The 18,104-nt window shown below is 34.8% G+C and overlaps 2 protein-coding genes across 4 annotated transcripts; both read left to right on the forward strand.

Moving 5' to 3' along the window:
• Positions 1–2,886: 2,886 nt before the first annotated feature.
• LOC127790089 (flagellar radial spoke protein 5) lies at positions 2,887–9,821 on the forward strand. The gene is made up of 9 exons (XM_052319375.1): positions 2,887–3,251; positions 5,209–5,293; positions 5,493–5,609; positions 7,802–7,866; positions 7,952–8,040; positions 8,135–8,214; positions 8,511–8,622; positions 9,021–9,140; positions 9,338–9,821. Exons 1-9 carry the CDS (start codon positions 2,957–2,959, stop codon positions 9,521–9,523), a joined length of 1,149 nt encoding a protein of 382 aa, XP_052175335.1. The 5' UTR covers positions 2,887–2,956; the 3' UTR covers positions 9,524–9,821.
• A 594-nt stretch (positions 9,822–10,415) lies between these two features.
• Positions 10,416–17,915, forward strand: LOC127800437 (uncharacterized). 3 transcript variants are annotated; one of them, XM_052335050.1, is made up of 8 exons: positions 10,416–10,692; positions 10,800–10,860; positions 13,248–13,320; positions 14,610–14,759; positions 14,877–14,950; positions 15,067–15,185; positions 15,862–15,945; positions 17,580–17,915. In XM_052335050.1, exons 3-8 carry the CDS (start codon positions 13,314–13,316, stop codon positions 17,671–17,673), a joined length of 528 nt encoding a protein of 175 aa, XP_052191010.1. In that variant the 5' UTR covers positions 10,416–10,692; positions 10,800–10,860; positions 13,248–13,313; the 3' UTR covers positions 17,674–17,915. The 3 variants fall into 3 exon arrangements, with proteins under 3 accessions (XP_052191010.1, XP_052191018.1, XP_052191023.1); XM_052335058.1 differs by lacking the exons at positions 10,416–10,692; positions 10,800–10,860 and adding an exon at positions 12,844–13,011; XM_052335063.1 differs by lacking the exons at positions 10,416–10,692; positions 10,800–10,860 and adding an exon at positions 13,072–13,094.
• Positions 17,916–18,104: the final 189 nt, after the last annotated feature.

Genomic DNA, 18,104 nt, shown 5'->3' on the forward strand with positions numbered 1-18,104 from the left:
TCTTATTATAAAATTAAAACTAAACGTGATATTAATTATATATATTATTAAAAAAAATTAAAATTACGTTATAAAATTAAGACAAAACCAAAAATTGAACACTTTTCCAATAATTTAGGTAAATCGTTTAATCAAAATATAAAAGATTCAAAAAGCAAGCAACCAGAATGATATATTTCTTAGGTAACAAGGAATTTGCCTCAAAAGGATGTCATTAAATCATAATATTTTTAAAAAACATGGGATTTGCCTCTTTCTCTTCTTCTCTGTGTGGCCGAATTCAATGATTTTAGGTGCACTTTTCTTTGGTATTCGTATCTTTATTACTTCTTAATTAACATTCATTTCTATTGAATATAACAAATATTTATTGAATATTCAAATTTATTTAATTTAAATTAAAAAATCATTTATTCATTCATTATATAAAATATTTCTTGAGTATTATATCAATTAATCAATATTTTATATAATTAATTGTTTAATTTGTATTGTATGTATAAAAAATTAAAAAAAATAAATAAAAGCCCATTCACTATATAACATTTGACAGTTATAATTTATTTTCAAAATTTTTAGACAAATTTTAAATAAAATGATATTTAAAAAACATTTTATTAATTAGTTATAATATTAAAATATAATGTTTACTTGTATAATAATATAGATATTAATTTAGTTATGTTATTATATTATTAGGTTAATTATTTGTTATCTGACTATAATTACAGTTATATATGTTTATGTATTATTATAATTGTATATAAAATTGAAAATGTAATTATATATGTTTATTATATTTTATATTATTTTCCTAATTTATTCTAATATATTAGAAAGCATATTTGTGGTAAATTTAAAGGAAGAAAAACTGATAATAATAATAATAATTGAAAATTCAGTACATAACATAACGGGATACAGCCTTATCTTCTTGCTTTGCTGTCGACTATGCAGCCGTACTGTAAACCACGGCTTCTCCAATCTCAGCTCCATCAGACTCAACCACGCCAAAACCAAGCGATGGACCGGTCCCCGGGGGCGGAGACTAACGGCGGGACCTATTTGCTGCAAGGTGTCGGCCTGGGAGAACCGGCGGATTACGGTGAGATACGGCGATGATTCACTCAAAATATGCCGAGTTTTGAACGGGATGTGGCAGACGAGTGGCTGCTGGGGCAGAATCGACCGGGACAGCGCGGTCGAGGCCATGCTCGGCTACGCCGATGCCGGCCTCTCCACCTTGGACATGGCTGACATCTGTAAACCAACCTAACCCCCTCTCTCTCTCTCTCCATATATTTATATTTGTAAATGATTAATGGATTAAGAGTGTCAGGGTATGTAAGCGACGGAGGTAGAAGTTTTTATCTTGCTGGACAAAAATTAAATAATAAAAGAAAATATAAAATAATATAATATTAAAAAAATATATTAATAAATTACTACGATTGTTGTGACATATTTTTATATTTTGATAATGTTACATAATAGTATTATTATTAATTTTATTATATATATTATTTTTAATATATACAAGTAAACTATCATTTAATTATTGATCCGATTGTACAGATAAATCTTAACAAGTTTTAGGGTAAAAAATACACCAAAAAATCAGTCCCTAAATACTTCAAAAAAATTCTAAAAAATCAGTCCATAAAATTTTTCAAAATAACCTCAAAATTTAGTTCCTAAATCCTTCCAAAAAAAGCCTTAATCTTAAATCTTTTCAAAATCTCCAAAATAGAAAAAGACAATGATGAAGAAGAAGAGAAAACATTATTATCGATAAGTGTCTAATGGTCAATTTTACTTAATCGACAATAATTAAAGAAAATGATTAGAGGCTAAGAAAGTGAAAAAGGTAAATACTAAGTTTTTAAATGTTTTTGTTAAATAGATTTTTGTTTGTTATTTTTTAAATTTTATTAATAATTAATTAAAAAAATAAAAATTTAGAGTGGACAATGACACAAACGTGGCTTGGCCAGTGGGTAATGTATGCGAAGCATCAAAATAAAACGGGGAATAGTAAAAAGAAAAGGGAACTGTGATAGGTGAAAAAAAAGTATAATAGAAAATATATTATATACTTATATATATGCTAATCATATATATAAGTATATAATACATTATTATACATTATTTTTTATTTTCAAACATTCTATTAATTGATATAAATAAGTCATAATTTAAAATATCTTATTAATTAATAAAATAAATTTAAATTCTAATTGAATTAAAATTATTACTCAAACTTGAAAATAGATCCAAATAATTGAATATATAATTAAATAGATAAATAACACAAACCACTCATGAGATTTGATAAAAAATAATAAAAATACCCTTAACCTATCAAAAATGATACTAATTAAGACTCCTATTGTTAATTAATTACATAATTAAATCGTTTTAATTTTCTTTTCAAATTTTTATCTTACTCACTATGTTTTTTTTTTTTTTTTTTTCTCCATTCCACAATCGAGTTCAATATTATTTCTTGATTAATGACAAGGCGAGAGTTTTTATAAAATTTGAAACCTAAAACACTATGAGTGTGAGTTTTGAAAGATTCATCGCTAATGAGATTTTGATGATTTATGGGTTGGTTGGTTAATTAGTAGATATATATATTTTTTCAATTGTTTATAATTATTGAGAAAAAAAGAGCAGTAAATAATATTTTGAAAATTTTAAAAAAGTTAAGATTATTTTTTAACTGTGAACTAGAAAATGACAGAAAACTTACAATATTAAGAACAAAAAAAATATTATTTTTAATATATCAAAGATATTAAGGAATATATTCGATGTAATTAGCGTAATTAGAAAAAGACCCATTAAGTGGAAAATCAAATCGGAATCGGGTCCAAACCCGCTAACTGAAAATATTGGTTAAAGAGGCGTGATAGCCTTATCTGATCGCTCTGTTCATGAGCCTGCGTCGACTATGGCAGCCACTGTAAACCATGGCTTCTCCATTCTCAACCACGCCAAAACCAAACCTTGGACCGGTCCCCAGAGCCGGAGACTAGCGGCCGGACCGATTCGCTGCAAGGTGGCGGTCGGCGATAACCGACAGGTCACGGTTAGGAACGGCGACGATTCGCTGGAGATCTGCCGAGTTTTGAATGGCATGTGGCAGACTAGTGGCGGATGGGGCAGAATTGATCGAGACGACGCCGTCGAGGCCATGCTCCGGTACGCCGACGCCGGCCTCTCCACCTTCGACATGGCCGACCACTGTAAACCGACCTAACACCTCTCTCTCTCTCTCTCTCTCTCTCTCTCTCTCTCTCTCTGTGTGTAATTGATTAAAGGAATCCAAATAATGCTAGGAATAGTGAGTAGAAAAGGCAACTGAGATTGGCAGGAAAATGTAGAAAGTGCCAACCCTAGAGAATAATAGGACCTTCTGCTAAATATCCTGAATTGCAATGAAGGTGCGGGACAGAGACCAGAGGCATAGTAGCGGATAGGATAAAATTCTTTTAATCAATGGACATCTCTATGATTCATCTTTTCCTGTTTGCTTGATAACACAACTAATTAACTTCATCCTATTCCCTCTCTCCCTACATAATCTAGTAATGGCTGAGTTCTTTAACCTGTTTTTTAGGATTAACCTTCAACTGAAGAGTGGTACTCAAACGAGAAAGGTGCATTTACAAGTATATGAGAATATATTTTAGCTGAAATATAATTTAGGATATGGAGGCAACTTCTAGTCTAATATTTGAGGAGAGACTTTCTGAGTTGAGCTGATTATGGAGCTTTGTTTCATTAAAATATATGGCATAGGATGTTGTGATTGTACAACAGAGCCCGTTGTTAAGTGTGGTGATCATTCCATTACGGCATTACACTACAGGAAGCAGTTGCTGATTGAATGAGAGAATAATTGTTATTAGTGGAGTTGTACAGTTTATCAAAAGAAGATGTAAAGACACCTTGCATTATGCTTTGAATGCTGCCCAGCTCAGGTTCTTCCCACTTACAATTTTGCCAGACCGAAAGTGGAATGTTGAAAGGGGTGGAGAGACTTAGTGTTCACTGGATAAAGCTATATATGGAACATGCCCAATGGGTTTTAACAGAAAGGATAAAGTTTTAGGTGATTGTATTTTGTATTGGTTAGGGTTAAATGTAAAGGACTGCACTTCATGGTCTCATTAGGAATTCAGTTCCACTATTCTGAATGCATCAATTCACTATGAGCGGCCACTAGCCACTCCAGAACCTTCAATATTTTCAGGGGGGATTAGTATGACTATGATATGGCTTCTCATTTGGAAATCCACGTTATTGTCTCTTTGCAGTTCATGACTTGATCGGTATGAGAAAATATAAACTGATTATTGTTTCATAATTCTACTAAATTTGAATGGGATCCCTCTTCCAGTGCCCTTTTTCTAGTCAATATCTCAAAAAGCAAAACATTTTTATATCCTGAGCATTGCATAGCACATTTCTATTAGAATTTTTTGAAGTGCTTTTGAAGAGTACAGTTGTAAAATTTGTATCCCAAATGCTCCAAACTGGATCACTAAGTTGCAGCTCCAACTTTCTAACAATATCTGAAGTTGTTGATTTTGACCTGAACGTAGGATATGCTACCAGGTTTTCCAAGTGGTCCTTAGACTCCTTCATCCCTTATTTAATCAGAGGAGTAGTTGATGTAAAAGAGACTGAAGAACTAGGTGCCTGCGATGCCTACAATTTTGGAGTGTGTGTGTTTGTTCTTCATTGTAACCGTGATAGCAAACATGTTATATCCTGGAAAATTATTGTTTTCTTATTTTCTTGCCACAATAAATATGTTATTCTTGTATATATGTGAAGTTTTCGTTATTTCATTTTATTTTTTAACAGTGTTGATTTTTTGCCCTTTTTTCCCCACCATCCTGATGCCACTATTTTTTACCTCTGATTTTTTTTTTTTAAACCTTGGTTGCATTAGCTTGTCTTGGGATGAAAGATTTTACCCTCCCCATCTGAAATCATAAATCTAAGTTTTGTCTTCTCATTCTTCCCCAAGCTACTTTTAGACCTTTACCACTAGATAGTTGGGTAATCCATTTGGATGCAAAATGGTACTTTACTGAATAATGTTGTACATAAGAGTCTTTGGCTACTCAGAAAATAAAGAGTCTTTGGTTTGGCTATTTTATGGTGGATCATGTTAATATGTTGATTTCGCAGATGGACCTGCAGAAGATCTTTATGGCATCTTCATTAATCGTGTCCGTCGAGAGCGTCCACCAGAGTTCCTGGAGACTGTTAAAGGGTGAGTTAGAGCTGTGCTTATTTTGATGCTGAAGAGGCAATTTATTGGCTTACTCATATTCCTGTTTTATGTGCTTAGTGGTAACCTCTTCTCTATTCTAACACCGTTATTAGGGTAGAGAATAAAGACATTGTAATGGTCACTGTATCTGTTGAATTCTTTATTTTGTTAGTCTTACCCATCATATTTTGTGCTGCAGTCTTACTAAATGGGTACCACCACCAGTTAAGATGACAGGTAGCTATGTCCGTGAGAACATCAATGTGTCACGAAAGAGAATGGACGTAGCATCCTTGGACATGCTTCAGTTCCACTGGTACTCACTTTCTTCTTGCTCTTGGTGTCTGCTAAATTTAATGCTTATAGCTGCTAGGTACCATAATTGTTCGGCAACAATAATAAAATGCATGTAATCTCAAAGCCCAGTTTGGATAAGGTTCAAGGTGTAAACTGATTGAAAGTGTGTATATTTGCCATGAAAGACAAATGCAAGAGGGAAAGAGAAGGAAAAAAAAATGTTTTGAGCATATTAATGTTATATTGATGTAATAATCATGTACTTTGGTGTCAGTTATGTCTGCTTAATAAATACACCATAGAAGGAAGTTGTTCTTTATGTTTATAATGAATTTGTTAAATATAAGTGACTAGTTATGAATATTGTTTTTCACCAAATTTAAGTTTCTTGTACCATCACTCTCTCAACATTAGTCAATATAATTGGCTTTTCATCAAGTTTGGCCTTGGTAGTTAATACCAGGTAAGAGTAAGTTTTACCTTGTAGTTCATTCCAAATTTTGATTAGGTTTACTTTATTCAAGGAATTCAACCAGTTCTCTTGTTTTCTGAGGATTTTTATATAATGAGATGGATCACCATGTCAACCTAATCAAGAATGAGCCTCTTGGGGGGTGTTTAGTTGTGGATGATGATTTTCAGTTTTCTATATCCAATTGTATATAAAATCTCTAATTTTCATTTTCCGTAGAAAATTTGAAAAACATGTTCAAATACTGGAATAGAGAACCAAATTCCAATTTAAAAGATTGGAACATATGTTCAAAAAAATAGAGAGATTTTGGGAAACTTGTAGAACTTGTGTTAGAGAAGATGGAGATTTGGCAAAAATTTCATGGAGAATGCGTTTTCTAAATCTCTAAATTAGTAAGGAAAATTTGGAACTCATTTTAGGAGTTTTCCAAGTTCAATACAATTTTGGACAACATCGTTTTTCAAAACTCAATTTTCTATTTAGAATTTTTTGTATTTGAAACAGTTTATTTTCCATTTTCTGTAAATCTGGGGTTGTTTTCCACAACTAATAGCCCTTTTGCTTTCCACATATTTTTTGATTTTTGGCTATTGAAAGAGCTCAAACTGCGACAATGGAAGAAACAGATACAATCCCCAAACAAGGGGGCATGCACTGGATCAACCAGGTTCAAACTAAACTCCAGGAACAGGAAACAAACCATGCCTAGCCACTGCAAACAACCTGAAAACAAAACCAAAATGAGAAACAAACACACAACCACAACCACGTATCAATGAACACAAATACTACATAAGAACAAAACACAACTCCAAGCAATAACATGGCAGACCCCTCACAGCATAATCCCAATTTTGCAAGACATCTCGCTGAAGCTACACCTCCACCTGAGCCAGGGACCCTTAGCAAACCAAGGTAGTCATCGAAGATGCCTTAACAAACCAAGGTTTCCGGAGCCAGGGACCCTTAGCAAACCAAGGTAGTCATCAAAGATGCCTTCACAAACCAAGGTTGCTGGAGCCAGGGACCCTGAGCAAACCAAGGTAGCCATCAAAGATGCCTTAATAGATGGTCCCGAAGCACCAAAAACCAACCAAAAGAGAAACAGGGATCACCTTATACAACCTGACCACTGACAACACGAGCCATTACGCCGCCTTCAAGAAATCCCCATACCCTGCTAGATCCCAAGGTCAATGGCCCAAAGCACATAGCCTTGGCATTCTCTTGGTCCCTGAATCACTGCCAACTGAGCATTAAATGACCTCAAGTAGCCTTGGGCATCCTTTTTCACATAAAAAAAGGCCACAAAAGTCAGAAGAAACAGGGAAGGCTGGAGGAAGGAGAGGAGGCTGACGTAGCATCAGGCCAGGTAATCGAGACAGGGAGGAGGGAGTGGAAAGACACTGAACACTGTTCACCGGTTGCATCCCGGATGGGCTGCTGGTGGCACTAGAAAGAAGGCTCCACTTCCCTAGAAACCCTAAGGGTATTCTAGAGAGAAAGTGGCCTTTTCTTGCTTTCCTCATTATAAAACCTGATGATTTCACAAATTGAACTTAAAATGACAAATAACTAATCCAGCTTAGGCAAAAAACCTTGAGCCAATGCTTTACTTGCTGTGAGAAGTGCTTTGTCAACTGAGTCCTTATCTAGGATTGATGATATTCACCATTAAATATCCCATTATTTGTAGTTTGTTGTCCTTGCTCTTTCATGATTTGTACTTGAAACAGGTGGGATTACTCTAATCCTGGCTATCTTGATGCACTCAAGCACCTTACAGATCTGAAAGAAGAAGGTCAGTTTTATAATTTGCATTTCAATCAATGCATGCAAACCCAATATTCTTCACTAGACTGGATTATTTCATTGTGGACATGCAGGTAAGATCAAGACTGTTGCTTTGACTAACTTTGACACAGAAAGGTTGCAAATAATTCTGGAAAATGGTATTCCAGTTGTTAGTAATCAGGTAGGAACAACATTTATTCATCATAATAATTTTTCTTACTTCTGCATATAAAGTTTTGAGTTACTGAGTCATTAGTTACATTCGGTTTCTATAGGTGCAACATTCCATTGTTGACATGCGCCCTCAACAAAAGATGGCAGAGCTGTGTAAGCTTACAGGAGTAAAACTTATAACGTCCGTCTCTCTCTCACTCTCTCTCAACCTAAAGTTCGTCTAATTTCTGTCTCATTTTAGACAATTTACTGTTTGCTGTTTGATTTTCAAGATATTGTGTACATTTATGTTCCCTGGACTAATCCATCCTTTGAAAAAGTAAACAATAAAGTATGAATCCTCAAAGATGCCTGCATTTTGTGTCCAAATCGGGGGTTCATTTTACATTCTCTGGCAGGCTTTACATTTTTGCTTAATCAAAGTTGACTTGAACGGATCTCAAGACAATTATATTATTTCTGATCTAATATGCACAGATATGGGACAGTGATGGGTGGATTGTTATCAGAGAAGTTCCTTGACACCAACTTAGCCATTCCTTTTGCTGGTCCTCCTCTAAACACTCCATCCCTCCAGAAGTACAAAAGGGTATGTAATCCTAAACACTAATGTGACCTCTGATTCGTGGGCAGGAAATTATTTTATTTTGTAAATGAGGAATTATATGTGATATACACAGATCGAAAAGAAATCACGATGTCAACTTTGAGTATATACTTATGCAAGGCTCTATTATGTGTTCAAACTTGAAAACAAAATGGCGTTGTAAGGTTAAATGCTTAAAGCAATTATTTTCAAGAAATAAAAGAGAAGCCCAAGTCATGGTTTGCTCCTTTAAGATAATTAACTGAAATACATTTATTGTATTTGTGAATCAGAATACATCTTAACAATTGGCAGCCTATTATAGAGAGATAGAAATGTGAATTTTTGATCTTTTTATTTACCATTGATATGTATCGGAAATGGACTCTTATGTATGGTAGATGGTTGATGCTTGGGGAGGATGGAGTCTCTTCCAGAATTTGCTGCAAGTCCTAAAAAAGGTAGCTTCCAAACACGGGGTTTCTATCCCAACAGTTGCTGTGAAGTACATTCTTGATCAGGTAAACTCGTGTTGCTTAATTTAACGGTCAGTTATTCAAAAAAAAAAAAAAAGGAAGAAATAATCTTTGGTTTCATAGCTAGAACCTAGAAATGATTGGTGAGCTAGATTTATGTAGCCAAGCCACATAGTGAAATTAAGGATTTATACTCTGTTATTTTCTCTAATTTTTTAATTGATGATTTGTGGGCATTGCAGCAAGCGGTGGCCGGATCAATGGTAGGCGTTCGGCTTGGCCTATCAGAACATATCAAAGACGCTAATGCTGTGTTTTCACTTGTCCTTGATGAAGAGGATGTAAGCAGCATCCAAGAAGTACAGAAGAAGGGGAAAGATCTAATGGGAGTAATCGGGGACTGTGGAGACGAGTATAGAAGGATCTGAGATTCTGAGGCCGGTACTTGCATGGCTATTCAGCATCACTGCACCGTTGTCAGTTATATTTTTGGACACATTTGTCGTCTCTGTAAAAGAAAATTGTATGTAAAGCAATGTGTATACAAGTAAACTAAATTTTGTAGTCATCAGATCACACTCTATAAGGAATGATGGGCTGTTCAATTAACAAACTGTGATCTTATGCGCGGAATGTAGATTCATCTCCAACTACATGAACACGAAATTTTGTATCTTCGTTTGCAAACTTGGTAATTCCTTCAAGTTAGACAGGGTTTTGCGCTTCCATTCTGAGTAGATTTTCCATTGTCCTAGGTGGGATGCTCGCAATCTCTAGTTTAGCATGGTGAGTCTTGCCATTGTGTAAACAAGAAATACAAGTCTTGATTCAATTCATTGCAGCCTGTGATGCCATCTATGGATGCTTTACGTCAAAGAAATGTGTTTGGCCGAATGTATAAAATTTTGAATCATGTTAGATGTATATTATTTTTGTATATTTTAGGCTATACAAAGGGGTATTATGATCAAAATATCCTTCGTCTCCATGTACTTCACGCGTCTCATGAGGGATATTTTTGTCATTAGTACACCTTTGTGTAGTTCAAGGTGTACACAAAAATATATCAATAATATTATTTTAAAATTTTATAGCATATTTCATTTCTCATTTATAAATTGCTTGTGATACCATGAAACTCAAAATTCTTATGGTGCTCGCGTATTGCCTGATGTAGTAGGCCTCACGAGAGTGAGATCCAACTAGGGCCGGATCTATAGAGAGGCCCAAGAGGCGGTTGTCTTAGGCCCATAAATTGTCATTTTTGGGGGCCCATAAAATTTTTCCAAGCCCACCCCCACTCAGCGCCTTCTGCAAACCCTTCTCCCTCTCTGGCTCTCTCACTCTCGCTATCGCTCTCTCGCCGCCCTCGCTCGCGGATCGCCCTCGCCCTCGCTCTAGCCTCTCGCTTGTTGCCTCGCCCTCGCCTCTGGCTTGCTCGCTCGCGGCTCGCCCTCGCCCTCGCCTCTCGGTCGGTAGCTAGGGAGGTCGCATCTGTGGCTACTAGATCTGGCTCTCTAACTCTTGCTCTCGCTGGGTGACTGGGTCGTTCGCCTTTCTGCATTGCCATTGGGACACTTTGGTTCAATCTTTTGAGGTTTGGTTGAATCTTTAGTGTTGTGTTCTGTTCGGTTTCAAATTCAATACCAGTGACAAAAAAATCTTTTGGTTCAATCGTTGGTGTTGTGTTCTTGTTCTTGGCAGGCAGGCAGTGGCCACTGGCCAGTAGGCATCCCTTCATACTCTAGAGACCAACAGACTAGAGGTAAGTTAATTTATTTGATTATGTTCTATTTAATGTGTATTTCTATTTTATTTTGGCTAATTTAACACCTATAATAAGTTTAGGAATTATGACTTTAGGTTTTTTGCTAATTGTTATTTGACTACTTCTTTTAGTTAGGAATTGCTGTGGCTGAGATGTGTTAATTGTGATTGAATATTTGAATTGTCCATGCTAAAATTGTTAAATTTTTTATTTTATTTTTTGATATGATATGAATATTTATTTATTTTTTGATATTTTATTATAAAAAAAATAAAATTTAAATGTACATTACAATTTAGGGGCCCATTTTTACATTTCGACCAGGTCCCCAAAATCTCAGCTATGGTTCTGGACCCAACCCTCCTAGCCCATGTCGGGCTACAAATTATCCCTCCCCTGAACTTTAGAAAAAAAAAGGAGAGAGAGAGAGAGAGAAACAACTTTTTCTATTAGAAATAGTGAATAAAAGTACTATTTTACCCCCCTCCCCCAACAATACCATCTCCAATGGAGTTTGACCTCATGGGTAATGCAACTCTACCACCATCTCAAATTGATGAAGTTATAGCCATTGCGTCGTCATCTTTTGCTTCCTTATTTCTTCTTTTGAACCCATGTCTTCTTCTTCTCTTGCTCCCATCCACCTTTCCCCATCATTTTTTCTCCTTCTCAGAAAAAGGGAAGCCAACCAAGCATTGGTTGGGTTCCAACGTGGAAGCAAGAGACATAGAAGGTTGTGAAGGTATTTTGGATATCCTAAAAAATTTGATCGTCTTTATTTGATAGTTAAGAGGAAAGTGAAATGAATCTACTAAATTAAAAGTGATCTTTGTCATTTTTGATAAGCCAACAGATTTTAAAATTAATTTTTTGTTAAATTATTAGGATGCTGAGAGTAACTTATCCTATAAATTATCTACATATAAATGAAGTGACTATTAAATTGTATGCATTGAATAGGTTTCATAAAAAGACAAAAGTAAAAATCAAGATCAAGTGCATATAAAATGCGTTCTTAATTAATTAACCCTATTTAAAATCCCTCTAATTAAAACAAGTACTTAGAAAGGATATAACTATAAAATTAATTTAAAAATTTACTAAATCAGGAATGAGCTACCTTAAAAAAAATCCAAGTAATACAAAATTAATCAATCAAATTAAATCGAATACATTGAATCCTACATTCCTAACTCTAATTAAAATTATACAACTATTCATGTTAACTTAGTAATTGGCCTACTTTATAGTTGGTGTAAGTTTTTGCTTTTAGAAGATAAGGTTTGGGTTAATTTTAATACAAAAATTATGCTAAATTAGATTTCAATTTAAGAATGAATTAAATTTTAGACTCAAATGATGTCTATTGAAAACTTAATGTTACTGATTTCTAAATTTAACAAATTTTTTAAAACCATTGTATTTTCAGTAACAATGATAGCGAAGTAATTGTACCTCTAAAATAGTTTGTTAATTAGTTCGAAAGTTATATAGTATTTTTTAATTGCATTTACAAATTATATTATTTTAAAAAAAAAAATCCAATTTTGTATCGGGAGGATTGGTATCGTTTGATTTGGTTCGGTTCGGGCTTCAATCGGAGCCCAAGATGCTTCTGTTGTTGTTTAAAGATCAGCCGGGTTAACTTTACTTGGGGCTTTAACAATTGATTGGGTTCAATCAGGTTGGGCCATTTTATGCAATTGGGTTCTCATTTATTCATTAAAAAAGGGGTCATTTCTCACCCTTGCTTCCAGAAGTCAAATTCTATTTCAACTCAATTACACCAATATTAAATGAACTTTCATTCTATTACTATTTAAATTTTAAAATATTATTATTCGTTATTTATTTATTTTTTTAAATTATTTATCATCCCTTGTTCGTTAGCTCACCGTTAGTTGAGATTAACGATTATGTACGTGTCTCAAATGGAAAATATACATGATGCTGATATGGGCTGTGCATTAACTGTCAATCAAAGCTGACACGTGTCACCCCAATCCCCATAAAACCCTTTCTCCCTCCTCTCTCTCTCTCCTCTGCTTGTCGCCGCGGTAGCAGACCCTCCTTCCAGCCGCCACCGTTCTGGCTAGGGCATTCCTATCCTATTTATGATTGGGTTTTTGTAACCAGGCGGGCTATTGGGTTAGGGTTTTTCCTAATCTCCATTCCGCTTAATGGCCTGTTCAGTGTTGATTTCTTGTTGATTAAAGTCCTGAGGGTTAACGGTTTCTGATTTCCTGTTCGCTAAGCTCATTTTGTTCCCAGATTTCTGATTTTTACTTAATCCATTTATTTATATGTATATGCATTTCTATGATTCGTTGATTAGTTATTAGAATTCTACTATTTAATAGAGGTTCCTGGTTTCCACATTTCAGGTTTAACCCTCAATCAATAACTGGATTACATATTGGGACAATCAGTCAGATAAACAGAGAGCAATCATGGATGGTATGCGAAACCTACGTAAATTCATTGCCTATTAGACAAATGCTTATGTATAACGTATTTACATGTTTATATGCCCAGCACATTTTCATTGACTATAAACATTCAATTACTTGCTTCCTCTTTAATGGAAAGAAAGAAAGCTTCAATGGTATTTGATGTCCAGTGATCACAATTCTGGAGAGAGGAATTCACAAATGCTAACCAAAATCATTCTCTGAAAGCCCTATTCACAAAGTTGAAGTGGTGGATAATTCAGTTATGGGTGAATGATTTCTATTTTGCATGGGTTAGTTTGGTAGTTGATGGTAACAAAGAGTTGCTGTCCCAAAGCAAACAATTGTTTTTATTCTTTTACTGGTAAAAACTACAAGGGATTAATTATAGTTGAACTAATTAGAAATTTGGATGGATTTCTCAATATATAGAAGCTTCTCATCCTTTCTGAGTAAGACTTGCTCCAAGCAATGCCATGGACCACAAGAGGAATGTAGAATCAGAAACTTGTGGTAGAGAGGCTTGAAGAGAAAACCGTTGCACTGGATTCTTGCAATGTCACCTGTCAAAGAATAGAATGGTCGTGGTCCATTGAAGTTCAAGATTTTAAGTAATATTATTTTACTTTTGGCATGCGTTTTGTGTTGGATGGAATGAAACAAGTCTTAGGCAAACGAGGCAAAGAAAGATTAAAAAAAACTTGGTGAGAGACTCTTAGAGTCTTAGGTATGATAAGACTTATAAGGACCTTACAAAAGATAAGTTTTTACATAGAAATGATTAGCGAACTAGAATTCATATAGCTGACCTCATTTAGTGGTATTAAGGCTTTATATGTTAGTGTTCAAGTGCTCTGGCCTCTGTGTATCGTATGACAAAGAAAATTGGTAGCCCTCTTGATGGACCCAAGGGTGTGTAAAATCACATGTGTACTGACTTATGCTTCCTTAATAACAATAAAGGTGGGTTTAAAACATGCTATGTGATGATTTGATATTTTAAGACCTCTAGTGCCATTGTGTCCCTTAATTATTAGGTTGGTAGGATTTGGTGTCAAAATGTCTGATTTACTTTCTTTGCAGTTTTTAAGACAACATTTTTTTTGGCTAATGTCTATCTAGCTTAACCTGTGCCTACAAGCTTATTCCTAATATATCCTAGGCTTCTGATCATTCAATGCATATTGAAATTCTGACAAGTATGTTGTAGGATCTTTGAACTAATAGAACTAGGAAGAACCATACTTCTTTATTTTTTCCCAACCGTATTTATTTTTTCCCTTTCATGGGCATCAGTTGATTCACAACCAACTATGGAGGAAACTATTTTGGTTGGTGATGATCTTATGATGGGGCCACCATCACCTGTCATTCCTCCAGAAATTGCTTCTCATGTATTGGAAGGCGTTGATTTATGTGATGGATTATTGAGAAATTTATTTTTGTGTAAGTCCTTCCTTTCTCACTTTACTTCTTATTATTCTTGGTTTTCTTCATCAAAGTTTTTGCTTTCAGGGGTAATGATAATAACAGTACTTGCCTCTTTTTCTCTCTATGTTATAGGCTTGCAGATCAATGATATTGAACCATTTTGTCAGGATGAGATTGCTGTATACAGGCAGTGTGCAGAGAAAAGGGTAAGATAGTAAGTGATTTATCTTTTTAGTCACAATTCAATATATTATAAATGGAGATCCTCTATCCCTTTGCATTTCTATCATCTTCCTATTCGACATTGTTCAACTTACTCTAGGATAAACAACTAAGGCAACGGCTTCAAGATAGTGAGCGCAAATTGGGGTTATCCATGCCTTTAGATGAAGCAAAAGAAAGAGCTGCTCAGCTAGAATCAGAAGCATCAACGTTGGAGAGGTATTTAGTATTCTCAAGGAAGCAAAAAATAATGGGCTCTTCTCGTTTGAAGTGTAGATGACTTGTGAACGCTGTTTAGTTGTGGTATAAAAAAAAGGCCTTTATTGATCAAGAATACAACAGTTCATGTTCATAAGTAATAGCAGTACAGTTCATGTTAAAGTTGGTTACAAGAGGTTCCATGGTGTTGGATGCCTAACACAATCTTATGTTCCCTGGTTATGCAAACGAAAGACATCTTATGGATACAGAAATGTCCCAGCTATTGCCAAATAGAATTAGTATTGCTAGATGTATAAACTAAAAATTCCATGTTCCATATGCTGCTAGGTACCTCTAGTAGGATATGAAGGATATACCATCTTTTATGACATAATAAATTGTTTGCAAATCAAATTATTACTTGGATAAAGTTATATGCAAATGGTGAGTCATTTTTGGCTATTCTCTCAAATACAACCCCCCCACCCCCCCACCCCCCAAAAAAAAGAAAAGAAAAGAAAAGAAAAGCAATCATATCAGGTGTGAGGTGGTGGACGAGGATTTTTAAAATATTACGCTCTAGAACCAATAAATTTGAGAAGCCTTTTCTGTTTTGTCTTATTGCTTTTCTTTTTAACTGCGGTACCACTTGAGATTGGATCTGGAGTCAGTGATTACTCTGATCATGTTGTAGGCGCTTAATTCTTGCCAGTGGAATTGAAGGCATGGAAGGATTTCGTCAAAGATGGAGTTTGCATGGTCGCTTCACAGACACCAAGTAATTTCTATAACTTTTCTGTATTCTAGATAAAAAGAATAACCGCAGTGCATGAGACTTTCTGTTTTGTGAGGGGTGGGGAGGTTTGTCTTCTTACACTGCCTTACTCTTGCTTTGCAAAGAGGCTATATTTACAATTCAAACCTATGAGCTTCTAGTTACAAAGGAGTAACCTTACCCTTGCTACCGAGCTATATTCATATTGACCGTTATTTCAGAAGCTGCTGGTTCAATTAAGAAATATTTGAATTTGATATCTTATTGGCAGTGTCAGGATCATGGAAAGAACCAGAAGCAAGGAAAGAAAAGAGAAGATCTTAAAATATTTGATAGATGCATCTAACTCAACATCCTACTGCCCCTAAGTTTTATTTGCATAATGTTATGTGCCTTTTGCTGATGTTTTCTATTGATCAAATCAATCAGTTTACTCGGTGATAAAGAAAAGAAAATTAAAAGAATGGCACAAGGGCATAGGCAAAAAAAAGTAAAATTTTCTGCGCCTTTTAGCAATGCATACGAATATAATAAAAAAAAAACTAAAAGAATTGGGAAAAAGACCATGAATCCAACATAGAGATACCAGTTAATCGATCATTTTTTTATTATTTCTGTTTCTGGATACATCTTGTACATGAATATAAATTTCGTGTTTATGGGTGAGCACAACAAGATTTATGAATATAAATTTTTATAACTTTAGTTCAAGACAAAGTATGCAAATAGAATAAGTTTTTAGTGAATGACTGAACAAAATTGAGGCCTAATCTAATTCAAACAATATCCAATGAGTAAGTTCATTCTTTTTCTCGTGCTCTATCAAACTGCCTTTCCTATTCTTTTCCTTTTCCAAGAAAATTATTCCTCTTCCCCATCCCCAACAGATGTCACAACTCTGATGTTCCCTCATCCTAGCACAAAACAATAACAACTTTGGCAAAAACTGTTTACTTTTTTTAGGTTAAAAATTATCATTGTTACGTGCCGAATTGTATCTATACTTGTAAGAAATTATATTTAATGCTATTTTTGTGTCAGATGGCATTTTAATGATATTTATATTACTATTATTACAGATTTAATGAAATCTTCACATTGAGTTGATGGCATTTTCTTTAATTTTTTTGTTTCATGTTCAAGATTTGGTGTGTCTAGCATGCACGTATCTTGTTCAATACCTGCTGGAAATTAGTACTGCATTCAAGGAAAGGTATCCAGCAACCTAGGCTACTATTCAGAAAAATTTGGACAATTAAAAAGAAATAAATAAAGGATAAGATAAAGAGTTAATTTGTCTTGAAATTGCTGTTGGAGTTATTATGTAATTCCTTTCCTTTTTTTGGCCATAGATCTTTATTACTCAAATATGATTTTTTTTTCCCTTTAGCCAAATTGAGAACGAGAGAAGTGGGGTGGGAGGGTTGGCCCCTCCAAAAACCCTCCCAACCCCTGGCAATGGGTAATAGTTGGAGGGATAGGAGAGGAAGAGGAGAAAATGTGGGGCAATTATGCTTGAAGCTTCTTATTTTTTTTTTTTTTTTTTTTTGAAAGATGAGAAAATCTTAGACACAAATGATTTGTGCTTTTTATGGCCTCTGATTATTGTCTGCCACCTTATGTTGAGCTGTGTGCAGGAGAAGGTTGGAGGCTTTGAAGGATGGAATCGATAATAGAAAAAAAGATGAACCAGCAGGAGATTCAACCAAAAAAAGATGGTCTTTTTGGTGAAACGCCATGCTTAGTGGGACAGCTGCTACTTGGTGACGGTGAATGTTAAAGAGCTGGGGTGCACTAATAATCTGGTGCAGCATATTGAACTCAACGGGATGCATAAATATTGTAATAGTTTTGCTGCATTCTTTCTATAGCGGCAAATATAGGTATAAGTTAAATCCCATGTTACATTCTTATAAGTTGTCCAAATGTTGTTTTGAGTATAAAAGTTTTGATTTGAGCTCAGTTTTATTTTATCCCTCTTGTTTCACTTCTGCGTTGAATTGCATCCTTTTTAACCGGATGCTGTGGATTGGAACTGGAAGCAAATTCTTGCCCGTGGAAAAGTTAGTTTGGATGTAGTAAAGTAATACTGTACCACCTGTTTTATTTTGCTAACCCATGAGCTTACCACATCCCAGTACAATTTGCTCAAGCTGTTTCTT

Source organism: Diospyros lotus, chromosome 1 (genome assembly GCF_014633365.1).
Source record: "Diospyros lotus cultivar Yz01 chromosome 1, ASM1463336v1, whole genome shotgun sequence".
Classification (NCBI taxonomy): domain Eukaryota; kingdom Viridiplantae; phylum Streptophyta; class Magnoliopsida; order Ericales; family Ebenaceae; genus Diospyros; species Diospyros lotus.

Coding starts and splice junctions, on each gene's coding strand:
- LOC127790089 (XM_052319375.1), top strand. CDS start 2,957: ATGGCAGCCACTGTAAACCATGGCTTCTCCATTCTCAACCACGCCAAA. Junction 8,623..9,020: donor CCCTCCAGAAGTACAAAAGG/GTATGTAATCCT, acceptor TATGTATGGTAG/ATGGTTGATGCTTGGGGAGG. Junction 9,141..9,337: donor TGAAGTACATTCTTGATCAG/GTAAACTCGTGT, acceptor TGGGCATTGCAG/CAAGCGGTGGCCGGATCAAT.
- LOC127800437 (XM_052335050.1), top strand. Junction 14,760..14,876: donor ATTGAGAAATTTATTTTTGT/GTAAGTCCTTCC, acceptor TCTATGTTATAG/GCTTGCAGATCAATGATATT. Junction 14,951..15,066: donor GGCAGTGTGCAGAGAAAAGG/GTAAGATAGTAA, acceptor AACTTACTCTAG/GATAAACAACTAAGGCAACG.